This window comes from Olea europaea, chromosome 18, assembly GCF_002742605.1.
Source record: "Olea europaea var. sylvestris chromosome 18, O_europaea_v1, whole genome shotgun sequence".
NCBI classification, from domain to species: Eukaryota; Viridiplantae; Streptophyta; class Magnoliopsida; order Lamiales; family Oleaceae; genus Olea; species Olea europaea.
In genome coordinates, this window is record NC_036254.1 from 20406173 (window position 1) to 20419147 (window position 12975).

The following is a 12975-nucleotide window of genomic DNA, read 5'->3' on the forward strand; positions in this document are numbered from 1 at the left end:
AAACCCTAGATAAAATGTAATTAGAATTTTATTGATAATATTTTTGAAGTGCGATTATGGGTAATATTGATTGAATAGGAAAGACTAAATAAAAGTATAATTTTCATAATTCAATTTGAATATTTAAAGACTTATGAAAATAACTTATGTAAAGTTCAATGAACTGTTATTAACTTTATGTTTATTTTCAGAATTAATAAAGTTTTTGTAGACTTCTATAAATTTCATTTAAAAACTTTTTTTATAGAATTCATTTGTTTTTGCAAAGATAAAGAAAAAAAAAATCTAACATGTAACTTATTGAACATACTTCTGAATCACTAATTGCATGATTAGATGGTCAACAATACACGACAACAAAATTATATCTATCATGTCAATAAAAATATTGTTTAAGTCACCTAAAAGATCTCTAATGTTCAATATTATCGATATGTTCAAATCTATATAAATTTATTAAATTAAACAAGCAACCACTATATAAAATAAAAATTATTTGTATTTTTATAGAATTTTGATTAGAAATTGATATTTCTCTATTGAAAAATTGGAGAAAAACATGAAAAAGAAGAGTGGAAAATCTTATAAGAATTTTTATTTACAAAATGATCTTTTGAATAGGAAGAATGAGAAATGACGAAAAAGAAGAGAGAACAAAAGACATTAAAAAAATTAAAAAAAGAATGATAGTAATATAATGTTGAGGAAGAAAAGGAAAATGAGAAATATTAGATTTTTTCTGTTTGTGAAATCTTTTAAAATTCTTGTGGGTGAATGAAATTTTTAATGAGATTGTATATTTGTATTTCCTTATTGAAAGTTAGTACGTGAATAATTTTATAAAAATCATTAATATTTTAGTTACTCGGCAACTTTTTAAGATTTCAAGTCTTTTTAGTACTCCATGACTTTTAAAAGTTTATGAAAATCTATATTGAATACCTCCGGAAATTAGCGGCGCTAAGAATCTTAAATTTACTTAAAAAGATGTACTGGTTGTTCTTTAGTGCTCATAGGTTGACTCCGAACTAGAGTCTCATAAACATGTCTTAAAAAGTCTTGATTGAATATGCCTAGACTTTTTAAGCCCTTGTTTGATAACTGTTAAAATGAGGTCCTTCAGAAATTAAAAAAAAAAAAAAAAGGCTTTCAAATATTTATATTCTGGAGAATGTATAGTTAAAAAATAGGAAAAATTTTTGAATTTACTTGCAGAATATTTTATTGTGAGAATGTTTGGTTGAAAATAAATTTGAGAAAAAATATGGTTGTTAAACAGGGGTTAAATCTATAAAAGTCTTTAATTAATAATAGTTTAGGTTAAGTACACCTATTTTGAAAATGAATTCTCGCTCACCCAATTTTAATTTCAAATAATATAATTTAAAATAAACCAATTTTTTTTTCTTTTTCTCAAATTCGAAAAAATATTAAATTAACAATTGCTTTAATTGTTTCAGGTTGTCGTCTGAACTAAATGTATGAATTCAGAAACAAAACGATATTGAAAGCTTATAGAGTTTAGAGCAAGGACCTTCCTAGACAAATGCCATGCTATCAAGCAGATGGAATGCCCAAGCCTTGAGTTAAATGATTTACATCTTTCTTTTCAGCTTTAGTCGAACTATCTGGTTTTGGTTTGGTTCGATTTCATTTACTCACAATGAAACCAATTAACTTGAAACACAATTGATTTAAGGTCGAGAAAGAAACAAAAGTTATAAAATTTATTTTTTCCTAAACTCATTTTGAACCACATCCACAATTTTTATCAAATTTTCAACCACGTATTTCATCAACTTTATCAAAATCTACCAAAAATCATTTTTAGTCAAACCAAACATGAGCAAAATATAAATCACGCACATGAATCAACTAAGCCTCTTACCAAATTTCTCAAAAAAGGAACCATCGTTAGGAAGTCCTAAATTTCAAGCATGTATAATATTACACAGTCTCCCACCAATTGGAAGTGTCACATGACTGATCAAATAGGTCATCTGAGCAAAGATTGCACCATGTTTCAGTTGATGCCAAAGGTGAACTGTCTCCTTCTTCTTCCTGCCCAAAGTGGTTGCTGATTTTTTCCTCATCATCTGCGTGTATAACTCCGTTGGGATCCTTTTGTTCTGAATTTGGGAAACCCGGTATTTCTTTGTATTCAGCATTTTCATCAAGAGGGTTCTCTAGTAGATTCTTTAGTTGCTGTAACTGTGGACGCGTTAAAGATAACATTTAAATGAATACATTTCTCCCTTCATATTAGATGATTATACGTGTTCAAGTCTTATCGTCACTCATTTATAAATTTGTACACATGTCACATCTTTTTTGCACATTGGGCCATGTTTATGACAATATTTAAATTAATACAATTGGTCTTTCGCAAACAACTAAGCCCCTGCTTGGTTTTGATACAAACTAAAATTTTAGTAGATTTTGATAAAAATTTATGACATATGTGGTTGAATGTTGATAAAAGTTGTAGTCTATAAAATGTGTGATTGAAAAAGAGTTTGAGAACAATGAGTTTTAAGAAATGAGGGCCAAACAGGACAAAAAACTTTTAAACAAGCAGTTTGCCATGGGAAACCAATAGAACCAATTCTTGGGATAAGAAGTACTTCCATATCAGACCGCTAATTAGATTGGGAAATTATTCAAACTCGATTTTGTCTTGCATGCATACAAGGAATTTGACAAATGACTTGAAAGGGAACTATTTGGAACAAGGAGAAAGCAAAAGAATAAGATACCTGCATTTGTAAAGACTGCTTTTCCCTCATCAAAGATTCAAATTTCATGTATAAATCGTCATAATTGGCTTTAAGCACTTTGTAATCTTGCTCGAGTTGCTTCGACTTCCATCTTGCCCTTTTGTTCTGAAACCAAATAGCTACTTGGCGCGGCTGCAGCCCGAGATCTCTAGCTATTTGTTGCGTCTTACTAGGTTCAAGCTTGCTGCCAAGCTTGAAAATGGATTCTAATGACTTTATCTGCTCATCACTAAACCTCTTAGCATTTCTGCTCATCTTTTTTGAGAGATTTTTCTTGTGGGCAGTTTCATTTTCCTCTAATGCTTCCATCACTAGAGGGTTTTCTAAACTGGGACAAAATTTTGTATTACTTAAGGAAAGATGTTGTTGATTATATCATAGATTTACTGCTCGTCTGAAACTAAGAAAAATGAGGGCTTATTAATATGAAGTAAATTGTTGTTTAGCAGTTGAGGTCTTTATCAATCCCTATTGTCCCATGCACAGTTCAATGCTTGTTATCCCATGAATTTTCCACAGCTCTATTTTGGACACTTTCTATCTATTTATCTTGTAATAAAGTCTTTTGTAAATTTGTGAAAACTAAAGTGTTTGTATACCATACAACTATGACAAGTGTGATAGCTTGTTCTCACACCTACTGTTTGAATTGCACTGAGTGACGACAAAGAATGGGTATACCTGACCCCAATTTTATTGAAAATACTGTCTTATTTGATTTTTGTTGTATTTCCTATGGTTCGTAGGGTTGAGTCAAGTATACCTTAAATACCACGAAATATCATTAGTATGGGATAAGATGGCATGATGAGACATGATGAAATTGGAAAAAGGGGAAGGTGGAGTGATTGTTGCCTAATAACAACAAAAGAGATGGCCGCCATTATTTTGTCAATAATCATAAGGAAAAGAGTTCACATTAACACTCATTTTCTGGTTGCAAAACCAAACTGATATATTTGTGCTCGGATCGAAAAGGAGAGAGACAGAGAGAGAGATGAGTTATGAAATAGAAATTGTAATTCTATGACTACTAAAAAATAGAGTTTCAAGTACGAATCTTTCGTTCATAAAGCCTCAATATTCGTTGCTAATAATCTTCAGCAATGGAATATTTGTAACCACAAATTCGTTGGTAATTTGAGGGTCGCTGATAATTATCAATAGATCATGCTGTAGGTAAAGAGTAAACATTTTATCAACAGATTTTCCGTTGGTTGTTTAACTTCTTATTGGACCACAAATTTATAGAGGGCAACTACAAAGATATTGTTATAAACTTTCGATGTGGGATAAGTGAATTATTTTTACCAACAGATATTTCGTTTCTAATTACCAACGGAATATCTGTTGTTGAAAGATCAAAATGTTAAACGGTTATATTAGGCACGAAATATCCGTTGGTAAAGAAATATCATTTTTACTAACGGATAATCCGTTTCTAATTACCGACGGAATATCCGTAGGTAAAAAATCAAAATGTTAAACAGTTATATTAGACACGGAATATCCGTTGGTAAAGAGATGTCATCTTTACAAACGAAAAATTCGTTTTTGATTATTGTAGCTAAAAGTGAATTATTTTTACCAACTGATAATCTGTTTCTAATTACCAACGAATTGCATCCGTTGGTAATATTCGGTACATTACCTACGGAATATCCGTTGGAGGAAGATCCAAATGTTAAACAATTACATTAGGCACGGAATATCGGTTGGTAAATAGATATCATCTTTACCAACGAAAAATCCGTTGCTAATTATCGTAGCTAAAAGTGAATTACTTTTACCAACGGATGCAATCCGTTGATAATTTTCCGTAGATGAAAAGTTATTTTTTAATAGTGTATATAATAAAAAGCAATAAAACAGTAGTAAAATAATAAACACACAAAAGGACAAGAAACAATTATATCGGTTCGTCACTGCAATAATTAATTATGTTGAAAAGAAGTTTATAAAAGAAAAATCGTACAATCTATTTATAATAAAAACTATAGTAGAATCAAAATTATAAATATGAAATTTTTTAACTATCCTTATAAGTGCAAAATCGAAATTACAAGGTCAATTTATGAACCGACTCCATGCAATGACAATACTTAAACATCACAATTTAGCAAGACGAGTGATTAAAACATCTACCTAACATGCCACATGGGGACATAGAGATAGCATTAACCTCCTCAAAAGTCTCCTCCTTCGGCGTTTCTTGTCCTGGCCTTCGGTAAATACCCAAATTAGTGCAATCTCAACAAGCTTTGAGCTGCCCAAAGTTTGTTGCACTTTTCCAAATGTTCAACTTGTTTTCCCTATGTATTTAATTAAGAATATTAGAGAAAATACATGAAAGTTATAAAGGTTTGTCTTCTATCTTAAAAAGAAATTTCCCAACGGGAAATCCTTAAGGTTGAAAACTTATATAGAAGACAAAGTCTAACAAATTTATTGCTGCTCAAAACTGAAAACAATTTCACTCAACAACTTATATTTCTACTTGGAAAAGTAACCATTTGATGTAGGACATGTCAAGAAAAATGTATTGCTCATAAGACCATTTTGAAAAGAGGATGACGAGACAAACAATACTCACTACTATGCTCTGTTGTACGATGAATTTCGGCCATTCGAGTTCATTTAGGACTCGAAAATTGATTTTTAAAGTTTTGGAGCTACTTTTGTCATTTCGTTTATTTTGGGATTCTTTCAATTTTAGTTTGTTTAAACTTTGTTTTCATTAATTTTAGTTATTTTAAACTACGTTTTCCATATAAACCCTTATAAATAAGAGGTTTATTTCATTTTTTTTATACATTAATAAATTTCTTAAGCTTATTTTCTTCATAATTTGATGGATTCCAAATTTCTTGTTCTTAAGGTTTTCGCTCGAATTCCTTGTTTTGCGCTACATCGCCATTCATCCAAATTTTAATCAAAAGTAAATTAGTTTTCGAGATTGTTCTAGAAACTATATCAATTCGTTTGGAGTTATTGTCTCAAATTTCAGTATATTCCAAAAGCCTATTCGTAATTGCATCAACATATTAGTAGCATTGCCGGTCTACTTAACTACTAGCTATAGGTCTATGTTAATATTTCATGTCTTTATCTTGATTTCCCTATGCTACTAGCAAGATAAAGTTTTATATTAAGAAAAAGTTATTGGGTTAATTATAATCCCAGCTACCGTTCAATGAAATTTTTATAATTTAATTTAATTTCACGAAAGTGTTTCAATTAAAAACATCAGTTAATAATGTGGCCGTTAAGTACGAACGACCATCGTACGGGCTTTTAAGATGCAGTCGAACTGCACAAACAGTTAGTTTGACAGCTCGATTGACACACTCTTCACAGTTCGGGAGGCCCACACTCAATCAAAAATGGCAAAAAATTGGTGGGCCTCCGAGCTGTGAGGGGATGTAAGCTTGTAACAAGCAGATTTATCCTTTAAGATGCTGTGAACTCAAAAATTTATGAATTAAAACTATTATATATTCATACATGTTAAACTTTATTGGGTTCCATTCATTGTCTATATTTATTTTATTATTAAACTATGAATAATATAATTTGTATACTATCTTCGAAATACATTTTTCTACAATATGCTGGTCGAATTTATTTTTCTTAATTAAATATTGAATACTTAAACATTTTTGTAAATAAATAGACAATATAAAGCTTTGTTTCTAGATTTCTATTAGTACTTTTACGTTCTCTCCCACTTGTAAGAATCAAAACTTGTCGTGATTAGAAATTCTTAGAGTAAACATCTCTTCATCTGAACATTGCGTCGCAAGTTGGGACTTCAATTGGACGGATGTGAAGAATTTATTACAACGTTTGACACAGAAGTTACGTGCCCAAAATTATTGGGCAGGAAGATAGCTGGTCCATTTCTAACCGTTTAAAATTTCGAGGGTGTTTGGGAGTCATTTTTTGTGTAGAAAAGCATTTTGGAATAATAAATTGGTGGAAAATGTGTGGTTGAAAAATAAAAAAAAGCTTTTGATTTACGTGTAATATTATTTTAATGAAGAATGTGTGGTTGAAAAGAAGAGAAAGAAAAATGCATTTTGAAAAAAATGGATACCAAACGGGGCCGAATCAAATGAAATGTTTAAGATCTATTAGTAGGATTTTTGCTTCTTTTTATTTTTTGTAAAAGAATTTTTTGATAAGATTACTTTATGTCAGCTTCCTCTAATTCTTCTAAGCAGAAAAAATACTTCAAGAAAATTATATTCAAAAAATAATTTTTTAGTCTAAAAAACAATTTTTAATTTTTTAAAAGTCATGTCAAACGACCCCTTAATACAATACTAAAGTCATGCAAAATATATATTATTTGAATATCGTGACTAATCTCTATCTATAACAAAGCATTATATATGTCAAATTTTTTATTTAAAAAGAATTCATTGTTTATGTGAAGAGTGATGTTAAAGACAAAATTTGAATTAACATATATATTGAAGTTACATCAGTGGTGGTGGGTTAATGCTTTATGTCAATGTTATGGTTAGCAAATGTGGAAAAGTTGATTTATAGTGTCTTGTTCTTTGTGGATAACCATCAAATATTCTATTTCTTTGATGCTTGAATAAGAATTATTGTTTGTCGTTTCTACAATCAAGTCATGACAAATAAATTAAGGTGAGACAAATTGACTTAACATCTTCAGATAAACATAACGAGTAACGACAGATTGAAAGTAGGTGGAAAATTGTGTAGTTTGATTCTAATTTTTTTTTGAAATTAAGTATTCTAATATGGCATTGGATCAAAAGGCTACTTAAACCATTGTTATAAGAACGAGTCGAGATGAGCTGATACTTTGAAACATTTTGAGCTAAAATTTAATTCAAGATGTGAACATAAAATTTGCAAACTATTTCTGATAGCTTTTGAGATCTTGCTTAGGGTCGAGATTGTTATTTCTTTCTTCTTTTCCCGGTATTTTAATGAGTTTTTGAAATCAAGTTTAATTTAATATTGGACCAAGCATTGTGAAATTTGATGTCTTTGTTGCATCTCTACAATAACTACACATTTTCAACTATATAAGTTGATTATGTTATTTTAAAATTTTAATGTATAGGTCAACAACTCCTTGCTTTGGTAGGATTAGGAAGCTTTGGCATTGGAATGCATTATGATAACTTGATCAAATATGATTCTCTATTTGGCAACTAGACAGAAAGATCCTATAAAATTTCACTATCCCTAAAATTGGGTTTGGGCCTTTCCTGCTTGGATGGAAGGCGAAGAAAAGTTTTTCTATTTGGAATCGTGTTAGGTCTAATACATATTACTTTTTGGCTCAATTATTCATCCAATCTATTGGCCTCACTTCACAGAGAAAGAGAGGTTAGTGACCTAGGGTTAGGCGACTCAATCAATAGGAATTATCGCGGATGCTTACTCATCAAGTGGATCATTTGATATAATTTATCAATAGATGATATATTTCTCTTGTTTGTGAAGAAGTGAGCTATTTGATACAGTGGTGTGTCAGATGACTTGTTTGCGCAGTTTCAACCAATCATGCTACATAAGCTTAGAGAAAATGAACAATTTGCTTATGCATAAGAAGCCCCAGTTTGACCCCTTTAAAACTTATCATGGAAATGAATGGATGAAATGGTATTTTTCTGAAAAATGACTGATTGAAAAAAGAAGAAAAAGTTTTTCATTTATGTGTAATATTATTTTATGAAAGATTGTGTGATTGAAAATATGAGAGATAAAAATAAAATGTTATGGAATGAAAATTAATGGGGGCCAAACGGGGGCTAGTTTAAAATTTTCTCTCTACTATTTTCAACGACACAATTTTCAATAATATAATTTTTCACACAAATCGCAAACTTTTCATTCTTTTACAACGATCCATTTTTAAAAAAAAACACTATTCTTCTAATTATAAATCCAAATAATGGGGGGTCAAAAAGGGACGAAATGGCGATCTAGGTCTCCATGATAATAAAAGCATCTTCGATGGATAATACGGATTACAAAGTAGTTGGCACAAAGATTGAAAATCTTCTGCTGGTTTTGATGTCTAGTAAATAGGTACTCTAATTAAAAATTAGTCCCAATATATTCTATAGATTGCTATCTAGGCTATTGGTACAAAATACGATTTTACATATTCATCTTACCTTTGCAATTGTTTCGCATATTTTACTCCAAGCATAAGTTAAGGCTTTCTAAAGTATGCTTGTGGTATTGTCGGTGTTCGATTTCTAAAGTAGGTGTTAATGTGTAATCTTGTTACTCGTTCATTTGCATGCTCTCCTGCAATGCCTTGGATGCGACCTCTACACATGTCCAGCCAAAGCCTCCGGCCTCGTACTTGTAGGGCAAGACAGTAGCTTTCAAAATCCAGTAAAATGCTAGCAAGTAGAGCGGAGTGAGTAACAAGAGGGCATAGCTTCTTTTAGTTAAAAGAAAATCGCCATAACAAAAATAATTTCGAAAAAAATAATAAGTCGAAGAAAAGAGGATATTGATACCATTGTAGATTTCACCACTAATTGAAATTAAAGAAGCTGGCCCCACTAATGAATCGTATCATATAGGAGCTCCAAGCATGTGATTATTATACATTTAAATATGTATGGTTAACTTGAGTTTGAATTACAAAAGTTCTACAACTCTATCTTGTGAGGAAGTCATTTTTGTTTCGGATGTAAAGTATAAACCATTTTGAAGTAATTCCAAACAATGTCCTACTCCGAGAAAAAGCCCCATATTAATTGCTTTTCTGTATTCACCGCTTGATAGATGAAATTTTCACAATGTTTCTGAAAGAACGTGAAATGATAACGTGGATTCTCGATGGTCGTGGGAAGAAGGGTACGTTGCTTGTAACAAATTGATGACACCTTGCCTTAAATGGAAATTACCGTGCACATACAGTGGATAGATCACTACACCAAAAAAAAGGCTATTGCAGCGGCCAAAAAATACTGCAAAAAGTCATTTGCAACGTTTTAGCGTACGTTTCGAAGGTCGATGTTGCCGTTGAGATAAGAGTTTTTGCAGCTTTTAAACAACGTTGGAATTGCAAAAGCTTATCTATTGCAACATTTGACAAACGTTGCAATTTTGCAACGTTTGATAAACGTTGCAAATGCCTATCTTTTGCAACGTTTGTCAAACGTTGCAATAGATAATTCACATTTTCGTTATATATGCTTTACACACTACTAAAAATCCCGTTCTTTGATCCAACAAGTCGAATATTAAACTAACAAACATGTACCACCAAAATAATAAACTAACAAACATGTACTCATTAAATTTGTAAAATATTCAACACATTATCTTTTCCAAAATAAAATTAAGAGTCTCCCAACATGTACCACCAAAATGTAATTAGGAAACTACAAAAATCGAAACTTAAACTTGAAACCGTCGGATGTTCCTTGGTCAATATCATTGTCACTGGAACAATTTCAATCCAACGAGCCTTGCATCAATTGGGACTTGAAAAAGAAACTTGTTGTTAGAGAAAGATCGGCATGTGAAATCAACGAGTCCCGTAGGGATGTTTTTAGACAATAGCCACTGAATAACAAATAAACATTCATATAGTAAAACTTCCCCTTTTCATTGTGACAAATGCAAGACAATTACAAAGGCATTCCAAACTTAGCACAAAATCATGTTGCCCACACATTAACAAATTACCCACTACAAGAATTGTAGCCTCAGCATAAAATCTGTTTTCGACCATTCAATGACAAAAAACTTATTGAATGAAACCTAAGAATTAAGTGAAGTAACCTATTAATCCTCACTGCCAAAATATCACTAGCTAACCAACCAGTTACATGAAACTACTTCATACATACCAACCACGAACACTAAATACTATTTGGGATGAAAAGAAAATGGAAATAGATTCATGCATATATGTAATAAATCCAGAAAATATACCTTAATCAAATAAGTCTAATACTGCTCTTTGGCCAAGCAACAGTACTTCCCATGACTTCACTAAAAGTGGGGAATTCATTTGTTGGTATGTATAGAGTCAAATTACCCATATAGACTTCCTCAACCCAAACCCTCCAATAGTAAATCTTCATGATCATTATACGTTGAAATTATTTTCATTTGGTAACTTAGTTCATAAGATCTAATTTTAGATAATAACCTTGATAAGCGCAACCACTCTTTGTCCATTATAGGCAAAGGTACTATCCAACATTGAATATCGCAATATTAAAAAAAAAATTGAGTTGTTGGAAATTCTGCAATACCATATAATAAAATAGTCTTACAATAAGAATCCCTCCAAAGGTTTCTCCTCAAAAGTTGATTGAAGAGCAAAATCTTTGAAGTTGAAAAGAAGAATGAAAAAACCAATAAGAAAATTATTTCACATGACCAAATTAGTGTTCCATATTTGTTTGTTTAGACTTAAAGATTTCATCGATGTCATGGAGTCTTCAATGGATAATATTCAATTAGCGTTACATATAAGTCTTTTTTAGAGCTAAGTCGAAGGAAACCCCTGATTTTCAAAAGTCCTAAAAAGCAAGAAAATATTCATCTCCAGCAAATTAGCAATCTAAAGATGGAAGTTGAAAGTCCTAAAAAGCAAAGAATAAATCTAAAGATGCCGGTATTCTCTTCCTTTTCATTTATTTATTTACTTGTAATAAGAGCAGAAAAAGGGAAACGAGAAGCAAGAAAGATAATAAAGTAATAGAAGGAGAAAGGAAGGGAAGGAATTTTCTTTTTCGTGTAATTCTCAAGTAAGGGCAACCCCAAATGTGTTGGGAAGTTTGTTGATATATCATTCTCAAATATGCATCAAATTCCCGTTTATTTTTCTCTCTTTTTTTTTTTTTTTTGATAGAGTGAATGCTGACAATGTTGGCTATCCAAACAAAAGGATTAACTACCTTCAAACCTACCTATTGTTGGGAATCTATTTATACATGCACAGCGAAATTTAAAATAATTTTCGATTCCCACCAAGAATCGCCTTTGTGTTTAGATAGAAATTGTGATCAGGATTGTACTTTTGAAGAATTCTGCAATCCTTTTGCTTTTCTTTTAGTTCCATCAAATTTGATTCGCCACCACAGCTGTCCAATTGTCCAGCCTCCAACGGTGATCAACACAGAGAGTAAGATTGTAGTTTCTAGGGTTTTCTCTTGTGCTAGCAAGAATAAATAAAATCATATGGACCTCAAACCGTAGCCATGTATTTATATAAACCCAAACGGGCTCGGCCCGGTCCGGTCCAATATTTAATTAATCCAATTAATTAAAATCGGCCCGTGAATTAATTAATCCAATTAATTAATTCGGGAATATAAATAACAAATTCAATTAATTAATTTATCCAACGATTGTTAAATTAACCAATTGACAATTTGCAATCTTCCAATTCTCTGTTGTGTGCGACCCATTAGGTTCCCGACCACGATACCTAACGACATGAAATATTATTTTGATCTAATCAAAATTGATAAATTAAAACACCCTTTTAATTTATCGTCAATTCACACTCGCCGTCCCTGATTGACATCTGGCAATGTGTCAGGGCAATACATGTGACGAAAAATGTCACGTGGTATGACAAAACCAAATTCGTTCGTTTACCGTGAAACTATAATCCCTTCGTCAATATAATCCGATCAATTACGAGATATGAAATTGTGTCAATCTCGATCATCGATCATATCTTTCACTCCACTATTAAGTCAATATAAGTCGAAAACTCTTTTTTCGACTTATGAGTACACCTTGGTCAATGATTTCATCATCGACTTAATTGAATGAAACGCAGATCATAATCTCCTACTATCTAAGAGTAGCGAATCCTTTATTGATCAATCACAACCTTCATACGATTCTTGACGTACCTGAATGATGTCGTATTAGCGGCCCTTTTCAGAGCAACATCCAACATCGCCAAAGTATGACTGTCCTCATATAAGGTACCATGACGACCTCAAGTCAAATGACTAATTTCACTACCGAACGTTAGAGATTAACCACTGACACTCAGATAATTATCCATGTGGAATCTCTCGACGGGTCTCCAATGTTTTGTTCTATAACAAAATATCCACGTGTTCATTTAAGTGTCACCACACTTTAACTTGTGAGATCAGCTACTTACTTCACAAGTAAGAAATGCCACACGTGATGGTCTATCCGTAATAAC

At 31.6% G+C, this 12975-nt stretch overlaps 1 protein-coding gene across 1 annotated transcript; it reads right to left on the reverse strand.

The window, feature by feature from the left end:
* Positions 1-1856: 1856 nt before the first annotated feature.
* On the reverse strand, positions 1857-3216 carry LOC111367726 (homeobox-leucine zipper protein ATHB-12-like). The gene is made up of 2 exons (XM_022988754.1): positions 2757-3216; positions 1857-2211 (listed from the first exon to the last, which is right to left on the reverse strand). The coding sequence occupies exons 1-2, from the start codon at positions 3084-3086 to the stop codon at positions 1948-1950; spliced, it is 594 nt and encodes a 197-aa protein (XP_022844522.1). The 5' UTR covers positions 3087-3216; the 3' UTR covers positions 1857-1947.
* Between the last annotated feature and the right edge of the window lie 9759 nt (positions 3217-12975).

Excerpts from the sequence above, each read along its gene's own strand:
- LOC111367726 (XM_022988754.1), bottom strand. The coding sequence starts at position 3,086 with ATGGAAGCATTAGAGGAAAATGAAACTGCCCACAAGAAAAATCTCTCA. Across the intron at positions 2,212-2,756 it reads AGCAGTCTTTACAAATGCAG|TTACAGCAACTAAAGAATCT; the intron begins GTATCTTATTCT and ends ACGCGTCCACAG.